General features: G+C 44.3%; 1 protein-coding gene across 1 annotated transcript in view; it reads right to left on the bottom strand.

Moving 5' to 3' along the window:
• The window catches only part of OBSCN (obscurin, cytoskeletal calmodulin and titin-interacting RhoGEF), a 193689-nt gene that overhangs the window by 151320 nt on the left and 22902 nt on the right, over window positions 1-19467 (bottom strand). The window contains exons 13-26 of the mRNA XM_063301888.1: window positions 18661-18936; window positions 17120-17401; window positions 16274-16549; window positions 15459-15734; window positions 14776-15051; window positions 13925-14200; window positions 13183-13458; window positions 12065-12331; window positions 10014-10283; window positions 8573-8839; window positions 5913-6179; window positions 4104-4216; window positions 3451-3604; window positions 1829-1990 (exon numbers count right to left, since the gene is read on the bottom strand). Coding sequence (XP_063157958.1) covers window positions 1829-1990; window positions 3451-3604; window positions 4104-4216; window positions 5913-6179; window positions 8573-8839; window positions 10014-10283; window positions 12065-12331; window positions 13183-13458; window positions 13925-14200; window positions 14776-15051; window positions 15459-15734; window positions 16274-16549; window positions 17120-17401; window positions 18661-18936 — 3438 coding nt within the window. The remainder of the gene's footprint in view (window positions 1-1828; window positions 1991-3450; window positions 3605-4103; window positions 4217-5912; window positions 6180-8572; window positions 8840-10013; window positions 10284-12064; window positions 12332-13182; window positions 13459-13924; window positions 14201-14775; window positions 15052-15458; window positions 15735-16273; window positions 16550-17119; window positions 17402-18660; window positions 18937-19467) is intronic.

Genomic DNA, 19467 nt, shown 5'->3' with positions numbered 1-19467 from the left:
AGCCTTATGATGAAGGTGAAAGAAGAAAGTGCAAAAGCTGGCTTGCAGCTAAACCTCAAAAAAACCAAGGTTATGGCAACCAGCTTGATTGATCACTGACAAATAGAGGGAGAAAATGTAGAAGCAGTGAAAGACTTTGTATTTCTAGGTGTGAAGATTACTGCAGATGCTGACTGCAGTCAGGAAATCAGAAGACGCTTAATCCTTGGGAGAAGAGCAATGACAAATCTCAATAAAATAGTTAAGGGCAGAGACATCACACTGACAACAAAGGTCCGCATAGTTAAAGCAATGGTGTTCCCTGTAGTAACGTATGGCTGCGAGAGCTGGACCATAAGGAAGGCTGAGAGAAGGAAGATCGATGCTTTTGAACTGTGGTGTTGGAGGAAAATTCTGAGAGTGCCTTGGACTGCAAGAAGATCCAACCAGTCCATCCTCCAGGAAATAAAGCCAGACTGTTCACTTGGTAAGGTAAAGGTAAAGGTTTCCCTTGACGTAAAGTCCAGTCGTGTCCGACTCTAGGGGGCGGTGCTCATCTCCGTTTCAAAGCCTTGGAGCCAGCGTTGTCCATAGGACACTTCCGGGTCATGTGGCCAGCATGACTCACGGAACGCCGTTACCTTCCCGCCGAAGCGGTACCAATTAATCTACTCACATTTGCATGTTTTCGAACTGCTTGGTGTGCAGGAGCTGGGACGAGCAACGGGAGCTCACCCCGCCGCGCGGTTTCGAACCGCCGACCTTCCGATCGACAGCTCAGCGGTTTAACCCGCAGCGCCACCACGTTCACTTGAGGGAGTGATATTAAAGGCAAACTGAAATACTTTGGCCACATAATGAGAAGACAGGACACCCTGGAGAAGATGCTGATGCTGGGGAGAGTGGAAGGCAAAAGGAAGAGGGGCCGACCAAGGGCAAGGAGGATGGATGATATTCTAGAGGTGATGGACTCGTCCCTGGGGGAGCTGGGGGTGCTGACGACCGACAGGAAGCTCTGGCGTGGGCTGGTCCATGAAGTCACGAAGAGTCGGAAGTGACTGGACGAATAATCGACAAACAAAATCTGCAGAATGACAAAACGTGCGTCCTGATGCCAACTCCATATGCATGTACAACATGACAATGCATACTGAAAAGTTCTGTTGCAATGCATGTTATGCCATTTGCTTTCCCTTGACTCCTCTGGGGATACCCATGTTTCTATTTTCATTGCTACATTTGATTTAATCAGACCTTTTTAAGTATTTCTGTCTTCGGCTATTGGACGATTTAAAGTTTTTAATAAATAAATACAGCAATTTTATTTGACTTTATTGTATGGGGTTTTTACTCAGATTGTTAGTGTGCTTTATTGAAAACTTCCCAGGCAGTTTCAGCTATTGGGTGGGTCAAAGTCAAAGTCATAGTTATAGTCATATGTCTACTACAAAACTACTACAAAACCCTACCCTACCCTACTACAAAACTACTACAAAACCCTACGCTACCCTACTACAAAACTACTACAAAACCCTACCCTACTACAAAACCCTACTACAAAACTGTATGGTATGCTGGTCAATCACTGTAATAAAGATGTCCTATCCTGTCCTGTCCCATTCCTGTTCTGTGCCTCCTTCCATCTGTCTCCAAAATTAGGGAGGCCACAATTCTGAAGTTTATTTGGGGAACACCAAAAGATTGAAGCTGATGGAGAACCAAGAGAAGGTCTGGTTTGCAGATATCCTATCACCAGCCTTTAGCTGCAAGCCAGCTGTAATGGGCCACTGTCTTCTCAAGTTTGTGTCCTCAAGATTCCAACAAGTCCTTTCTATTCCTTTCTTCCTACCTTCCTGACGTAGCTTGATGTTCTCTCCAGCCCGGATTTTGTTCTCATTACTGAACCACAGTGTTTGGACGTCATCATGCGAAATCTCACAGAGAAAAGAAGCAGGCTCTTTTTCATTCACTTCCATATCTTCCAAAGGTTTCACAATCTTGATGTCCCGGGCTAAGGAATCAAAATGAGACATGTTGTTTAAGGCGGAGTCTTTGTTCCTTGTATTCATTAAACCTGTGTTGGGGAGTTCTGTGTTGGGGAGTTGTCCGTCTGCACTTCCACATTTTATTTTAGCAGTTGGGGCAACCTAGTGATATATCAGGGGGGAAAAAAATTCCTGGGAGAAGAATCAGGAGTAGACATTGAAGTTCAGCTGGGTGGCAACCAGAGATGGCAAAGAATTTGTTAAGTCTGCATTTGAATGTGAACTTATCTTGTTTGTATTGTCAAACAAATTCACAACCCCACATTTAATAACTTGAAATGCTCACTTCCCAGAACTTTGCAGTACAGTTCCCTATTTTTTAAGTATATTAGGGGAAAGTTTGTGAGTGAGTATGTGTAGGTGTGTGTGTGTGTGGGTGTGTGTGTGTCCAGCAAAATCTTCATCTCTATCCAGAATTACATATTAGGCAAATCTGTAGCCAAAAACTCAGCTTTTGGAGAAATGCACTCCCAAATGCATACACATTTTAACGCAGACATTTTTTAAAAAATGTCTCAGCCAACCAAATGAGAAACTGGGAAAACTGAAGGGTTTGCACACAAAAAATTAGAACAGAGGGAAACTGGGGTTGACCTATTCACTGATCTCTTCTGGAAGAGTTGAAATAAAAGCCTAGCTCATCTGAACGGATCCAGCTTAAGAAAGGCAGGTTTAGTGAAGCGGCGAGTAAATTTCCTAAGTGGCAGTAAAATAAACTGTGGAGGGTAGGCATGCTGGCATTTTTAACATATAATAATAAATGAAATGGAAACATTCTCGTGTTCCTTCACTGATACAAGAACCAACTGTATGCTATAATGAAACAAACATATATATCCTGTCACTATAGAGAAATGAGCAACTAGATTACCTTGAGAGCTGGGCATTTTTTCTGCTAGAAAAATAGCCCTCACACTGATAAAAAGTCCAGTGGCTGTCAGAACGATAAACAGATATAGTCTGTCCTGACTGTTCACAAAGGAGGCAACTTTCTCCGCAGTGCCTCGACAAAGTGGGAAAGTTTTGCCTCCTTAAATTGCGTGTGTCTGTGTCTGTGTGTGTGTGAGAGAGAGAGAGAGCCGAAAGCAAGGTCCTTGAATTCCAGCAATCTGGAATTAATCTTCCTTGTAATAAATACTATTAGTGACAGTTCTAAAATTCTTGTTCGTTGTGTGAGCTATTTGTAGAGTCCAAGGAGGGAGGTCTGACCCCAGCAAAGTGATTTAGGAAGGACATGTCTGCCTGTGTCTAAAAGGAAGGTGCTTGTTGGAATTCTGGTCTTGAAATTTAATCTTCTTTCTATTAAATACTGTCCATCACAGCTCCTAAATTCTTGTTCCCTGGATGAGATTCCAAGGAGGGAAGTCTGACACCCACAAAGTGATTTAGGAAGGACGTTTTTTTTCCTCCGGCCCCAGGAACGTACCATAAATCTCCAAAACAGCCGAGCTCTTGTCGTCCACAGCATCACACATGTACGTCCCTTGGTCTTCGTATTCACATTTGTGAATTGTGAGGCTTCGCTTCGTCCCTCTGGAAACGATTTCCATCTTTTTATTGGGCCGTATCTCCACTCCGTTCTACAACAAAGAAGTTGGCAGAGGAGTTGATTGGAGGACGGTTTTACCAGATTCAGCAAGCCCTTGATCGCGTGGGTCTTGCCTTGCCAAATTCTGCGTGGAAGAAAGGTCTCAAGGTCCTGACATACTTTCAACCAAGTTACATACAGTTCTTCAGTCCAGCTATTATCAACCTGGGCTTCAAGAGCCAGGGCAAATTGTGCCAGCCCCTCAACAGGACGACAAGTAACCCCTTGGTTTCCTCTGCAGGAGTTGGTAGGATTTTTGTTATTGAAAATAATGTCGCTCTTCATTTCTTGGGCAGGAAAATGACCTCACAAAGAAATTACACACACACGCGCATACACACTCTAGTTTATACATCTTCTGTGCATTCCACCAGCATCAGAATCCATTATCATGGAGCTCTAGGCTCATTCTGATAAGAGATAGGGTTAAGCTACCCCAGATGTAAACACTGGAGACATATATGGAGGCCTATATTCAATAAATTTGATACCTTGCGCCACCTGACTTCTGCATTAGGCCTGGAAAGCTCGCACTCCAGGGTTACGTCATCCTTGTTCTGAACTCTGAGATCTCCTAAAGGCGTGATGATTTTCACTGGGGATTCTGCCAAGGAGAAGTAAAATGTAAGCCATCAGAGGGGAAGTGGGCTTGTGAGAGACCTAACTGGGTTAGCTGAGTTGCTTAGGACATCTCATGCCACCTGGGGAGGACGTGTAAAGGACTTTTCCATCCATTTTCAAGCTTTGTGACTGAGGATTGATCTGATGCCAACATACTGCCAGGAGGAACCACTTCCGTACTTCTATCCTGGAATAATTTGGAATCATTCTGGGTACAACTGAGTAAAAGACACCACCAGGATTGCCAACCTTAATTCCAAAGATAATATTGTCTGCCGCTCACAGACGTCTGGTGGTTGCAAAATTTCTGCTTACAATGCTGTACAAATAAAGTCCTCACTGACCAATAACTATGAGGGATACCAAAACTCCAGACAGACAATTACTTTACTTGCTATTACTGCTCCCCTACAGGTAGTCTTCAACTTACGACCACAACTGGGACCAGAACTTCCATCACTAAGTGAGTCATGCCCAATTTTATGAACTTTTTTGCCATGGTCATTAAGTGAATCACCACAGTCGTTAAGCGAATCAAGTGGTCATTAAAAGAATCCAGCTTCCCCCATTGACTTTGCTTGTCAAAAGCTGGCTGGGAAGGTTGCATATGGTGACCATGTGACTCTGGGATGCTGCAACCATGCCAGTTGCCAAACACCTGAATTTTGATTGCGTGATCACAGGGATGCTGCCACGGTCATAAGTGTGAGGACCAGTCGTAAGTCACTTTTTTCAGCACCATCGTAACACTGAACAGTCGCTAAACAAATGGTTGTAAGTCGAGGACTACCTCTATATTTATTTTCTCTATTGGTTTTCTCTGGCGTATCGTTAATAATTTGGGATCTGATATCAGCCTTACATGTAACCGTGAGCATGCCAAGTCTCTTGCCACTGATGTCTAGGCCTGCTGAATCCTGAACAGACTGAGAAACAGAAATCAACTCTGCGGGACCTAATTCAGAAACTGAGTTCTGCATCTGCATCTGGAATGACCTTCCTTCCCCTCTCTTACATCTGGATATTGATTGCGTTGCTAACACCCAAACTACCAAAGCATCTTTCTGAGGGTAAAAGAAAGGGGCTTCTAATGGGCAACAGGTCTGCCAACCAGATGCCTGGTGGTCACTGAGAAACCACAGCTGCATTCCTGTGGTTTCTCAGTGGTTTCTCCATGCAACTGTAGTCAGCAAAAATGCTTTGGAGTATGGAGCTGATACCCAGTCAGCTGGGTTCTTTCGACAGGCATTCCATCTATCCAGTGAATGAATCATTGGTCTTCTGTAGAACAATTTCTGCTCAGACGGAGGCTGAGTCAGTAATCCACGTCTTGTTACCCTACCCATTGTACCAAACCACCATGGCGTTTGGTGTCCATAAACCTGATTATCAGGAATATCAGCCATCTTTCTGACCAAGGAATCGCAGTCCTCCTTGTGCAAGACGTCACCTGAACAGCCCCTACAAAGTTTGCCCAGTTTCTAGTAGTGGCTATGTCTTGCAGAAGCCAGGTGATAGCCTCTTCTCGTTATTAATTATCTCAGTTTCATTTTTTTCCCCCTGTATTTCAACATTTGTATTTGTGTCTTATCGTCTGGGTCCTTAACAGAATGAAATGGAACGGGTGAGTTGGCACAACTCTGCCACCCATAATTTAAAAGAGGTGTCTGAGTGCCTACCTTTCACATTAAGCCTGCCTGTCGTGTGAATACCTTCGGCCTTGAAAGAAATAAGACCTGAGTCCTCAAGCGTCAGGGAAGAAAGGGTCAGCGAATGCTTCTTCCCTTGGACGATTATATGGCAGTTGTCCTGCGATTTGAGACGCAGACCATCCTTCATCCAAATGGCTTCCACATTTTCGTGGGACAGTTCCACCTCAAAGGTGACAGATTCCTTTTCATGAACATCTGTTGGCTGCAGTCCTTTGATCAACTTGATGGGTCTCACTTGGAAACAGAAGAACATGGATGAGGCACGTTTAATAAATCTCATATTCACCACCCTTCAGTTGAGAGAAAATAGGACATCCTGCCACCATCCCAAAACCAACACTTAGCATTACACCTTGTTCTCATTTGAAATCCAGAGTTTTCCAAATTTTGCAATGTGGTTCATCAACAATTTAAAAAGAGAAGACAAATGTCTGTATGCAAGATCTAAAAAATAAAGTATCAAAATACATTATATTAGGGAACACTGTTTGCCAGAGTTTTATACCTTGGGCCAAGCTGCTAACAAAAATGCAGAGGCTTGGAGAAATACGCACCAACATTCCTACAAAACTTAGTGCAGACTTTTAAAAAAATCTCAAAATGAGAACTTGACGTTTTCATAAAAATGATGAGCCAACTTGATAAATTCAAAAAATAAGAAAACTCCTGCTGGGCGAATTCATTAACTCCCACTTGCATCACAGTGATAGCCAGCAGTGAGGCTACCTAAAAATGTGAAAACAACTTTTAAAACACACCACAGTGGATATGCTGTCAGCACTGAGGGATGTGCTTGTAGGCATCTGAGTTATTTTGAGAAAGAGGCGCAGGTGAACAGGTTAGAAAACACCAACTGAATGCCCACAAAAATGGCAAAGGAGACGTCCATCTTGAAATACTATAGACCAGAAATGAATGAGTTCTTCTATTGTGGAAATCCAGCCCCCCCCCCATTTAATTTGCATGACCTATGGCATATTGAAAATAGGGGGTGTATTATGATTATTTTTCCCATGAATTGAGAAGCTACCCTGGAACCATCATCAATTTACGATCTGAAGGCATTGAAGTGAATAGGCTTAAATAATGGGATGTTTTGCGTGAAGTTGAAAGTTGAAATGCAATGTAGGTAGTCCTCACTTAATGACCATTCATTCAGCAACCACTCAGTTACAACGGCACTGAACAAGTGGTACTTATGACTGATCCTCGAAGTTGCGGCCCCTGCAGTCATGTGATCATGTTTTGGGCACTTGGCCACCAGCCTGCACTTCCAACCGTTGCAGTGTCCCCATGGTCACATGACCATTTCTGACATTCCCTGCTGGCTTCCAACAAGCAGTCAATGGGGAGCCGTCAGGAAGTCACAAGTCATGGTCATGTGAAGTCCTCGCTTAATGACAGCAACCGGGGCTGCCAGAACTGCCATCACTAAGCACATTGTCACGTGGTTTTTTGACTTACGACCGCATCGCTCGACAATGGAGTTTCTGGTCCCAATTAGCATTGTTAAGCAAAAACTACCTTCTAAGAGTGTTTTGTAATGCGAGTAAGGCATGCGTAAAGATAAATGGAATATTTAGTGAATGGCTCAACAACGAGTCAGGAATAAGATAAAGATGTGTCTTATTTATATATTTTTGGTGCTCGAAAATATATAAATAATACTTATGATATTAGAGGTGTACTGGCTGGGATATGAATGGGACATTTGTATGCACGTGATACCAGTTGTTGGCTGAGAACCAGCAATTTGCAGTGAATGTTAGATAAATTGTATGATGCAACAAAAAGTATGGCTCTGAAAATGAATATATCAAAGACCAAGACAGAGGGTTGAAGGAGGATGGAGTCACTGATTGTGATTTACACTAAAGCAGCAAAAACTACACCAGGAAGATAAATCGGTAGATTGTTCACCAAAAATAGGAACAGCAGGGAAATGGGTAGAGATATTTCAGGACATGCACAAGGCATTGGAAAGGCTAGGAGTTTCTCAGGTCAAGGATATTGTTTTCTCTACAGTATTTCTCTGAAAGATTAAGAGAGTCAATGTGCCTCAAGGACGGAAGGTTTTGTGAGGATTGGCTAGAAGAGTTTGATTCTCAATGCGTATTGAGAGTTCTTCACTGTCCAATTTGATAGGTTGTCTTAACTGGCCGTTAATCTGCTCTCCATAAAACGTAGTCCTTTGATATGTCATGGATCCCTGGAGGAGTTTGCACCAGCTGAGCTAGAAGGCCTGGCATGCATTTTGAGAACAGTCTTCCAGTCCTGGAGGGCTGTCCCAGGAAAGTGGCTATGGATTTATTCTCCGTGGTGACCAAGGAGGAACCAAGGAGTGGAAACAACACAGGAGGTGATCCAAACTCAAAATAAGGAGGACTTTCCCAGCTGTGAGAACTATGAAGCAGTGGAACAGCCTGCCTCCTGAAATCATGGGGTCTCCATCTCTGAAGGTTTCCAAACAAAGGTTGGACAACCATTTACCTGGGATGGGACAAGGCCTCCTGCCCTGGGTTAGGGGCTGGACTAGAAGTTCTCCAAGGTCCATCCCAACCCTAGGATTCTACAATTCCCTCAGTAAGTGTTGCATTCCTCCCAATTAGCCCCAACAGAGGACTTACTTTCTACCGTGACTTTGGCTTGCGTCTTGTCGTGGAGAGTTTCACACGAATAAAACCCGCGGTCATCGCATGCCGCGCTCTTAATCACCAGGCTGTGCTTGGTCCCCTGGGCCTTGATCTCCATGTTGGCAGTTGGGTGAAGCACACTCCCGTTCTTCGCCCATTTCACCTCTGCGGTTGGCTTGGACAGCCCTACTTCTAGGACCACCATCTGCTTCTCCTCCACGGCTTTTGCCTCCAGCTTCTTCAGGAATAACACCGGCACTTCTGATGAGAGGAAACACAGAAACGACTTTGAGAAAGACCCAAACCCCAGAATCAGATTAAAAGCCATGTGGCAAGGCTTGAATGGAGGTGGAGAAAAATCACTCAGCAATGTCGTGATCATCCGCTCAGCAAATTCGCATTTCCAGAGTAATCCAAACGGCCGGGTTTCCACAGCAGGCCAAATCATGATTTGTTCAATTTATTCAAATAGGTTCTTGAATAAATCTCACTTGGCTAGTTCTCTCCGGGGATAATGCAGTACAGGTAGTCCTTGACTTATGACCACACTTGGGACCGGAATTTCCATCGTAAGTCATTAAGGTTGTAAGTCGAGTCACCGTGTGACCGGACCCGATTTTATGACCATTTTTAACAGCAGTCATTAAGTGAACACAGCTTCCCCAATGAGGCAAAAAAGTCGCAAAACGCAATCACATGACCACAGGATGCTGCAACAGGTCGTACATGCGAGCTGGTGGCCAAGTGCCCAAAATGCAATCATGTGACTGCAGGGGGGTGGTGCAACGTTTTGTGATGCTCAAAAGTGCTTTACAGGCCATAAAGCACCGATTCCAAGGGCGTCATAACTTCAGACCATTGTTAAACGAATGGTCATAAATTGAGGACTACCTATATGCTAAAGTCATGCTGGAAATAAATAATGATGGTGGAGAAAAACTGGCCCACAGCTGCACTGGGGATTTTTCTAAAGACACTAGAAGCCCCCAAGAAGGTAAGTTGCAGGAGGATTGCTCCAGTTGAATTGGGCACCATTCCTGAGTGAAAGAGGCCATATTTAAATTGCAGCAACCTTTTCACCCAGCACTAATATTTTCTTCACCTGGGAAAGCTTTCAAAACTTGCAACTTTTCTTCAAGGTGGGACATCTACCATCTTATTCTGGGTACTGTCTTTAGAAAAAATAAGGTCGAGGTTCAACCCAAAAGAATAGAATTTATCTCTATAGACAACCTGTATTTGATGCTTTCATCTAGATGAAGATAAACCTTGCAAGAAGAAAACTAGTAGTACAGGGGAATGGCTTGTTCGAAGATCTCATCTTGAGGCACTAGCTTTCTATTTGCAAGCAGCTTTTTAAACAAACGGGAGAGCATTCAGAAACAAGATCCTACACCTGCTTGATTTGTTTTATCTCTTCTTTGTCTGAGCTCACCTTCCACTTTCAGGTGGGCTTTGCTGTCTGCTCCTTCGGCTTCAGCTGTGATTTCACCGGTGTCTTGGAGGGTCAGGTCAGTGACGGTGAGACTGTGATTGATGTCCTGATGAGAAATGATGTATTTCTTACTGGCTTCGATTTTGGCTCCGCGGTGGCTCCACGTGACGGCTGCATCGCTGGGGGAGACGGTGCACTTGAAAACAGCCTCCCCGCCTTCTTCTGCTGTGATTTTGGAGAGGCCTTTGACAAACTTCACAATGCGAGGGGCTGGGGAGCAGATCAGGGTACAAATCACACAAAGAAAAAGTGCTCTGTGGATGACATTATCAATTCCTCCCTAACATGGTTTCTCAGTTTATTTTTATATACATATATGTGTGTGTGTGTGTGTGTGTGTGTGTGGCACACCACTTCCGAAAAACCTTCCCAAGAAAACTGCAGGGACTTGTCCAGGCAGTCTCCAAGAATCGGAGGAGACTGCCTGGACAAGTCCCTGCAGTTTTCTTGGGAAGGTTTTTCGGAAGTGGTTTGCCATTGCCTCCTTCCTAGGGCTGAGAGAGAGCGACTGGCCCAAGGTCACCCAGCTGGCTTTGTGCCTCAGGCAGGACTAGAACTCACCGTCTCCCAGTTTCTAGCCCAGGGCCTTCACCATGACACCAAATTGGTCCCTTAGCCAAAAATGTACTTGATGTTTATTTATTAAGCATCAGCAAAACATTGCAACTTTAAGTGGCAAAAATGGGATTAAAAAAGCAAGGAGAAAGACAGATATGGACAATAGGGAAGAGATAAACGGGCAAAGGACTTAATATCGGAAATCTACATGATTTAGCTTTGCTCTATATCAAAAGGACAGAACTTGGCAAAGCCACTGGAAACAATCCTGTGGGTCATGGACAGTCACAGAGGGAGTGACCTTTGGTTGTCCCAGCATTATCCCTTTTATGTGCCAACAACTGCAGAATAGAAGTGGAAAGTAGGACACCACGTGATCCCTCCTCTTTTCTGCACCATGAAGGAAACTACTTGGTGTAACAGTGTAATCCTGGCAGGTCTGAGTGGGGAAATCATGGATCTGCTTATGAGCATCTATGGCATAGGGTTACCATCGCATACAGATAGTCCTCGACTTACGACCACAATTGGGACCGGAACTTCCATCGCTAAGTGAGGTGGTCGTTAAGTGGTCATGCCCGATTTTACGACCTTTTTGCTGCGGTTGTCAAGCAAATCACTGTGGTTGTTAAGCGAATCCAGCTTCCCCCATTGACTTTGCTTGTCAGAAGCCGGCTGGGAAGGTCACAAATGGTGATCACGTGACCCCAGGACACTGCAACCATCGCAACTTCATGCCGGTTGCCAAGCAGCTGAATTTTGGTCACGTGACTGCAGGGATGCTGCAATGGTTGTAAGTGCGAGGACCAGTCATAAGTCACTTTTTTTCAGCATAAATTTGAATGGTCACTAAATGAATGGTCATAAGTCGAGGACTACCTGCAGGTTGCACCTGCCATTTTGCTGATTTTGATACAAACACAGACAGACACACACCGTGAGGCCACTGAGACTCCCGAATCAACATTGCTCTAATTCCACCATGCTAGGCCTTTGTCTTGGACAGGGGTGTTCACAGGCTGTGGTCCAAAAAGTCAAGATGGCAGTGATCGAAGCTCTGCCCATTTTTAACGGGCATCACACTACCCAGCGAACATCCCTGGTCTTGAGCCTCTTCATGCCAGATCTCCACTGAAGCTCACATCCTACCACCTGCACTTTTTCTGCTCCACCCTGCAATTACACCTCCAACATCATCACCTTGTCCTCTGTTTTGGATGCTCCAACCAACTACAGGACAGCTTTGCTTCCAGAGCAAATATCTAGATATTTCTAAGAGATCTAGCAATTACATTACTGAAACGGATAGCAAATGGCAACAGAGTCCTCGATGTTCAGCTTTGGTTCGTCTGACCACGTAAGATCAGATCAAGCAGGATTGTAACAGCAAGTCCCTATAGCACTACCAGGCACCTCATAACATCAGTAGGTACCTGCAGGGGTGACTTGCATGGTACACTGGTCATTTCTTGTCTCACAGCAATAATCTCCCTTGTCTTCAGCCCGCAGGCCTGTGATGACCAGCACCCGTTTTGCACCGATCTCTTGCATCTGGTAGCGCTTGCTAGCTTTGAGTTCCACTCCGTCCTTGCGCCAGACAACCGCGCCTTCGGGCTGGCTGAGTTCACAACTCAAACTCAGGGTCCTTCCGATCTCAGCTTTCACTGGCTCCAGCTTCTTGGCAAACTTCACCGGTATTTCTGAAGTAGAATTGGAAAAAGGAAGAAGACGGGTCAAAAGGCAGGCCATATACCACAGGCACGTTCAGAAAAAGTAGGTCAGCCCAACGAAACAGCTCTAGCAGTTCCACGTTGCAGATGCAGATTGAGGTCGTAAAATTTGAGGCAGGGTTTATCTTCTCCATCAGGAAGTCTAGCAGGAAGAAGAAGGGGTGGTTGCAAAGGTATGCAAAACCTGAACTGGGTCTAGATCAGAATCTTTCCTTTGGACTTTATTCTCCAAACTTTGTGAGGTCAGTTGGACAGTGTTAGGGCTGGAGGTGGGTGGTGGGAAGCTACGATTCTCAGTCTAGGCGGAACTGTTGGGTGTAGCTGCCTCTCAGGTAGAGGTGTGGACATGGGTAGTCGAAAACTCAAGCAACCAATCAACCGTAATGCATGCAAAAAGGAAGCAAGGCATCAGTCACACAGTCGCAACCACCATCTTGACTTCCTCATCCCCTGCAGACCATCCTGAACATCCTCCATAGCTTCTCCTTTTCCCAAGTAGCAGAAATCGTTATCGGGAGACTGATGCAAACTTCTATCGGCATAAAATGTGCTGAACACAGAGCCCTTCTTTTCCCAATAATCTATTCTACGGATATATTTTTGGCTCAAGGAAGACATGATTCTAAGGTTGGACTAGTAACTACTAAGACTCACGTAACACCACATTTTGGGGGGGCTGGAATGAGTCTGAGATGACCTCTTTCAGCTTTGGCTGAGTTTATCTTTCTACCTCATGAGTTGGGCTTGGAAACCTGTTTTGGCATCCCAGGATGGTCAGTTCCATTGGGATGGATTCCAAGTGGGTTTTTTTTCCCTCTCACCTTGCACTTTCAGCCGGAACTGCTGCTTATCATTCTTGATCTCACAGGTATACACACCAGCATCTTTGGCTTCAGCCATTTTCACAGTCAAGGTCCTAGCAGCCTTCTCTTTCTTCACCTCATATTTCTTGCCGTCTTTGATCTCAACTCCATCCTTGAACCATTTGACCTCCGCATCATCAGGTTCTACCAAAGTGGAGAGGGTGGCATTCTTGTGCTCCTGAGTGACAATTGTCTCCTCCTGAGCAGCTTTTCTTTGGAATTTGACCTCCGGTTCTAGAAGAGCAATGGGGGAACATAAGTATCTAAAGGTACTTCCAGATTCCTTCATGATTCAGGAATGAAATAAACAAGATATGAAGCGAATCTTTATTGCAGGTCAGGACACAAGAAATCAAACATAGATGACAGACAGACAAGCAAGCCATGCACATGTTTAACACTGTTACAATGCTGCCCCTCGTACTGCATGAGAACATGGAAACAGCTTAATTAATATGGAGGCATCCACTATGCACTTCCTGGTTATTTGGATCAAATGTCACATTTATTTAAAGGATGTGAATCAACCCCCCTGTGTCAACATTTGCTTCATCTCACAGGATACTAGTATGATATATCACCTCATTGAAAGCAGTTGATGGTTTGGAGATGCTTAAAAAAACGAAACAGCCAGTGTCCACATGGCAAACACCAAGATAAAATCGTTAGCACCAGCACTAAAAAGGAGAAGAAACCTTACCAATTGCTTCAACCTTGAAGGTCAGTTTCTGGCCACCTGCTTCACAGGTATACTCTCCAATGTCCTTGGTTGCCACCTGCTCCAGGAGCAGTTTCCGGGTGGTTCCATCTGACTCCATCTTGATGTTTTTGCTGATGGTGATGGGTTTTCCATCTTTGTACCATTTCACCTGAGTGTCAGCAGCAGCCACCTCACAGGCCAAAACTGTGTTCTCTTTCAGGACTGCCATGACCTCCTTCTTTATTTTGTCCATATTAGTAAATATTTCAGGAATCTCTGTGATGTGGAAGAAAGGAGAGCCGTATCGGTTGATGGCATGGGTGTATGGCTTGCATAACAAGAGTCAACTTCTTCAGGTTGAGTGAGAATTTGAATCCAATCCTCTCTTATCTTAGATGAGCACCCAACTGCCCATACACACCTGGTAGACAACTCTGGATCCTCTCACACCTACCTATAACACGAGCACCTCCTGGTAACCTCTCTGTTCTGCCATGCCATACATTCCTGCATGCTATTTGAATTTTAAAAACCTTTTTTAAAATTGCAAAATGAAGTAGGCAAATATCCATCCATCCATATCTGTCTATCAATCAATCAATCAATCATTTAATACCCATACTCTTGCCCACCTAAGTGTTAAAGCCTGGATGCTTGTAACTCATTCAGAGGAATTCATAATTGCTTCTACATAATTTCCATCCAGGGGTAGACAGGTGGAGAAAGGGTTCAAGAATGCACAAACAGCAACAAAAAAGGATCAATATAGAATGCAAAGAGAATTGACCTTCCTGATGGGACACCCTTTGGGATGCTCACTCTCCCTATATGGAAGCAATTGTCATTCTCACCTTCAACAATGACTTTGTAGGTCAACTTCTGCTGTCCAGCTTCACAGGTGTATTCTCCTGCATCTTTCTTCTCCACCTGCTGCACAACCAGACGACGGGATCTGCCTTCTGCTTCTACCTTGAATTTCTTGCTGGCGGTGATCAATTTTCCATCCTTGAACCATTTGACTTCCGTCTTGGCCTGGGCCACCTCGCAACTGAGGGAGGCGTTCTCTGACGCCACAGCCTTGATGTCCTTCTGGACCTTCTCCTTGTTGGCAAACATCTCCTCGGCTTCTGGACCATGACCAGAGTTAGGTTAAAAAAAATAAAACAAACAAAGGAAATACCAATAATAAATGACTGCAGGGCTGTTCTTTTGTTGGGTTAGGGTCTTCTGCTAACTTTGTTTGATTTCCTTTTCCCTAGGTTGGAGGACTACATGAAATTTCTAGCTCCCGGGAGCTCTTTGCTAAAAGGAACATAATAGGAGTACATCCTCTGTTTCTAGAAAGCATAGAACAACTGAACCAAAATCTCTGCATCATTTCAGATTCATTCCATCCTAGATAAATAAAAAAGTATCACTGCCATAGTTTTTTTTAAAAATCTGTATCTGTTTTTGTCAATATAGAGAGACCCTGATCCTGCTTATACCCTGAAATATGATAGGAAATAAAGAAAAAGGCCACATATTTTGCTACCTGTTACGGTTACTTTGAAGGTGAGTCTCTGACCATCTGCTTCACAGGTGTATTCTCCTGCATCTTTCTTTTCCACCTGTTGCACAACCAGATGACGGGATCTGCCTTCTGCTTCTACCTTGAATTTCTTGTTGGCGGTGATCAATTTTCCATCCTTGAACCATTTGACTTCCGTCTTGGCCTGGGCCACCTCACAGCTCAGAGAAGCATTCCCTGAAGCAACAGCCTTGATGTCCTTCTGGACCTTCTCCTTGTTGGCAAACACCTCCTTGGCTTCTCTATCTAATAATGGAAGGATTGGGCAAAAGATGTCAATTCACTTTCTCCTAGGGCATTTTGTTGTTTCCCTTAACAACTAAAGCTTGGAGCTTCAAGAAGGTCCCAACTATATGTTCTACGCCATATAAGATATGTGATCCTACATCTGGATGTTTGCCTCTTGGGCAAATACCACCTCAGCCTCTGAATCTTGACCAAGAGCAAAAAAAAAAATTAAAACATGACTTTTAAAGGTTAGAAAAGTCCATATTTAGTTACTGCTCTACAGATTCCACTTTGTCTAATGCTGATGCTGTTCTGCCGTTGTGTTGAAACAGCCAGATTTCCAGCTACATGGAAAGGCAGATCTGCACTAGGCAAAACTGGCTGCAGAAACAAAGGCTTGTGTTGACATAATTTGAAAACATCCTGTTAGAACTTCTGAGAGCTGATCTGAACAATCAACACAAAAAGTATGCATTTGGTAATTTCTGTCTCCATATATGGGAGGATGTAATGTAATGTAATGTATGTATGTAATATAAAGGCTTTTTTACCTGCAACAGTTACTCTGAAGGTCAGTGTCTGGCTATTGGCTTCGCAGGTGTATTCACCTGCGTCCTTCTTCTCCACCTGTTGCACAACCAGACAACGAGATCTGCCTTCTGCTTCTACCTTGAATTTCTTGCCGGGGGTGATCGGTTTCCCGTCCTTGAACCACCTCACTTCTGTCTCAGCCTGGGCCACCTCACAGCTGAATGAAGCATTTGCTGAGATAATTGCCATGACCTCTTTCTGGACCTTCTCTTTGTTGGCAAAGACCTCCTTGGCTTCTTTATCTAGTGAGGGAGCGGGAGGCAAGAAATAATCATTAACTACTTCTTCTGCCGGCATTTTGGAGTTTCCATTAACTGCCAAGCTCAGGTTCTTCAGAAAAACCCAAGGGCATACCCTACACACCACATGCCTGGTAAGGCATAGTGGCCGAACAGCTGAGCCTTCTCTTTGTTGCCCGTACCTCCTCAGCATCTGGACCATGGTCCCCACCCCAACCCAGACAAAACATGAGTAAGCCCTAATAACAGCTCTTCAGTAACTCATGAGTGCTTTAATTAAGTGTGGCTTCATTTAACATTCAGATATTTTCCTTTGAGTATACAAACCAAGATTTCAGGCTAACCAAACCGTTGTTCTAGAGAGATGGAACCCATTCTCTTGTTCCAGGAAGTGTAAAACAAGCTGATCCAAACCTGAATCATTTCAGAGACAGGCTGGCTAGGCCCAATAGCAAATGCTTTGTGGGTGTGGGTTTGCCAAAATTATCTATTTATTTTTGTCATAGTAGATACTTATATCTGGAAATATGATAGAAAATGGAGGACAAAACAAAGGTTTTTTTCTACCTGCAACAGCTACTTTGAAGGTCAGTTTCTGGCCATCTGCCTCACAGGTGTATTCCCCTGCATCTTTTTTCTCCACCTGCTGCACAACCAGGCAACAGGATCTGCCTTCTGCTTCTACCTTGAATTTCTTGCTGGCGGTGATCAATTTCCCATCCTTGAACCATTTGATCTCTGTCTTGGCCTTGGCCACCTCACAGCTGAGAGAGACGTTCTCTGAAGCCACAGCCTTGATGTCCTTCTGGACCTTCTCCTTGTTGACAAACACCTCCTCGGCTTTTGCATCTGAGTTGAAAAAGAGGTCAAGCAAAATTCAACTTTTCAACCTTGTTCTTCTTTAGAATCATCACTCCCTGGATCACAACCTCTGTAAGGAGAACTGGGCCATTCCCATATCATCCCACCCTCTGGAACACTCTACCCCCAGCGGTGAGGCGGGCCCCTTCACTCCTGACCTTCCAGAAGAACCTGGGGACTCGGCTCTGCCACCTTGCCTGGGGTAGGAAGGGGAGTAGTTCTTCCTGGGGGTGGCTGGTCCCTTCGAGCTCTCTTCACTGAATTAGATCTTATGGCCACTTGGATTTTATACTTATTTTTATCTTCTATTTATACTTGGTAATTTATATTTTTGTATGTTCACTGTTTTAAAGTTAGTTTCATTGTAAACCGCCCAGAGTCCCACTTCTTGGGGGAGATGGGCGGTGGCAAAATTTGAGAAGTAATGTAAATAAACAAACAAACAAATAAATCAGGTTTTCTATAAAATACAGTGCCATATGGAGACCTCACCACACAATGTATCAGTTAGATTTGCGGATGCTCCACTTTTCACATGTTATGTACAGAATCCTCTCAAAAACAGATTGTTGAGATTTCCTCAACTGCCTCAGGGCAGCTGTTTTGCATACTCTGGGTAGCAAGGCTTGTTGTTTATTCGTTCAGTCGCTTCCGACTCTTCGTGACTTCATGGACCAGCCCACGCCAGAGCTTCCTGTCAGTCGAGGGCACCCCCAGTTCCCCCGGGGATGAGTCCGTCACCTCTAGAATATCATCCATCCACCTTGCCCTTGGTCGGCCCCTCTTCCTTTTGCCCTCCACTCTCCCTAGCATCAGCATCTTCTCCAGGGTGTCCTGTCTTCTCATTATGTGGCCAAAGTATTTCAGTTTTGCCTTTAATATCGTTCCCTCCAGTGAGCAGTCTGGCTTTATTTCCTGGAGTACTGAGCTTAAAATGCAATTGCTTCTTTCACATCCCTTGATTCATAAATATCATTTTTATAGCACTTTAAATGGGACCAATACATTTTACTTGGTAGAAGAGAATTAAGAAGTGTGATTTTATATTTCTCTCTCACCTTGATAGCCTAACGGAGAAGGAAAAACAGTGAAGTCCTGTTATACTATTCTTGTTCTAAAATTTCTATCTTGTCATCTATGGCTAGAATGAATAATTTCTTTCAAAGCAGCGGTGAGTAAAGCCTTTGGAAATCAAATGCCCAAAATACAGTAGAGTAGGTCCAAAAGTAAGCAAAATCTTTTCCTACCTGCAACAGTTACTTTGAAGTTCAGCTTCTGGCCATCTGCCTCACAGGTGTATTTGCCTGCATCCTTCTTCTCCACCTGTTGCACAACCAGATGACGGGATCCGCCTTCTGCTTCTACCTTGTATTTCTTGTTGGCGGTGATCAATTTTCCATCCTTGAACCATTTGACCTCTGTCTTGGCCTGGGCCACCTCACAGTTGAGAGAGACGTTCTCTGAAGCCACAGCCTTGATGTCCTTCTGAACCTTCTCCTTGTTGGCAAATACCTCCTTGGCTTCTCTATCTGGTGGTGACAGAAGAAGACAAGACATGTCCATACTCTCTTTAAGCCATTTTGTCATTTCCCCTAAAGGCTAAAATCATGAGCTTCAGGAAGGTCCAAACCCCATTTATACATCCTATGCTCCATAAGATATGGTCATCTTCCACCTGTGGAGTCCTTGGTGCTCTCTGAGCTTGGCTGTTTAACTGCAGACATTTCATTACCCAACTAGTGATGGATACCTTTCATTACCCATGGGTTCATTAGTAGAAGTAATGGGATCATTACTAGGATGGGTTCATTACTAGCAGTGGGACATTTCATTACCCATCATCAGTGCAGGTGAGTGTGGGATTTGCTCTCTGTTTATACTGAAGTAGCTTCCCTTGCCAGTTTTGGTAGGGGTGTGGTTTTCTCCTTGGCAGTTCCTTGATCGGGATATTGTTTTCTGCTTGATTGTTTGTCTATTTGATTGTTTGTCTCCTTGGCAGAACCTTGATTAGGGTACTGTTTTCAAGGAATCGAGGTGTAGTCCAACCATAGTTT

The sequence above is a fragment of the Candoia aspera genome, chromosome 4 (genome assembly GCF_035149785.1).
Source record: "Candoia aspera isolate rCanAsp1 chromosome 4, rCanAsp1.hap2, whole genome shotgun sequence".
In the NCBI taxonomy this organism is placed as follows: Eukaryota; Metazoa; Chordata; class Lepidosauria; order Squamata; family Boidae; genus Candoia; species Candoia aspera.
This window is presented reverse-complemented; position numbering and strand designations above follow the sequence as displayed.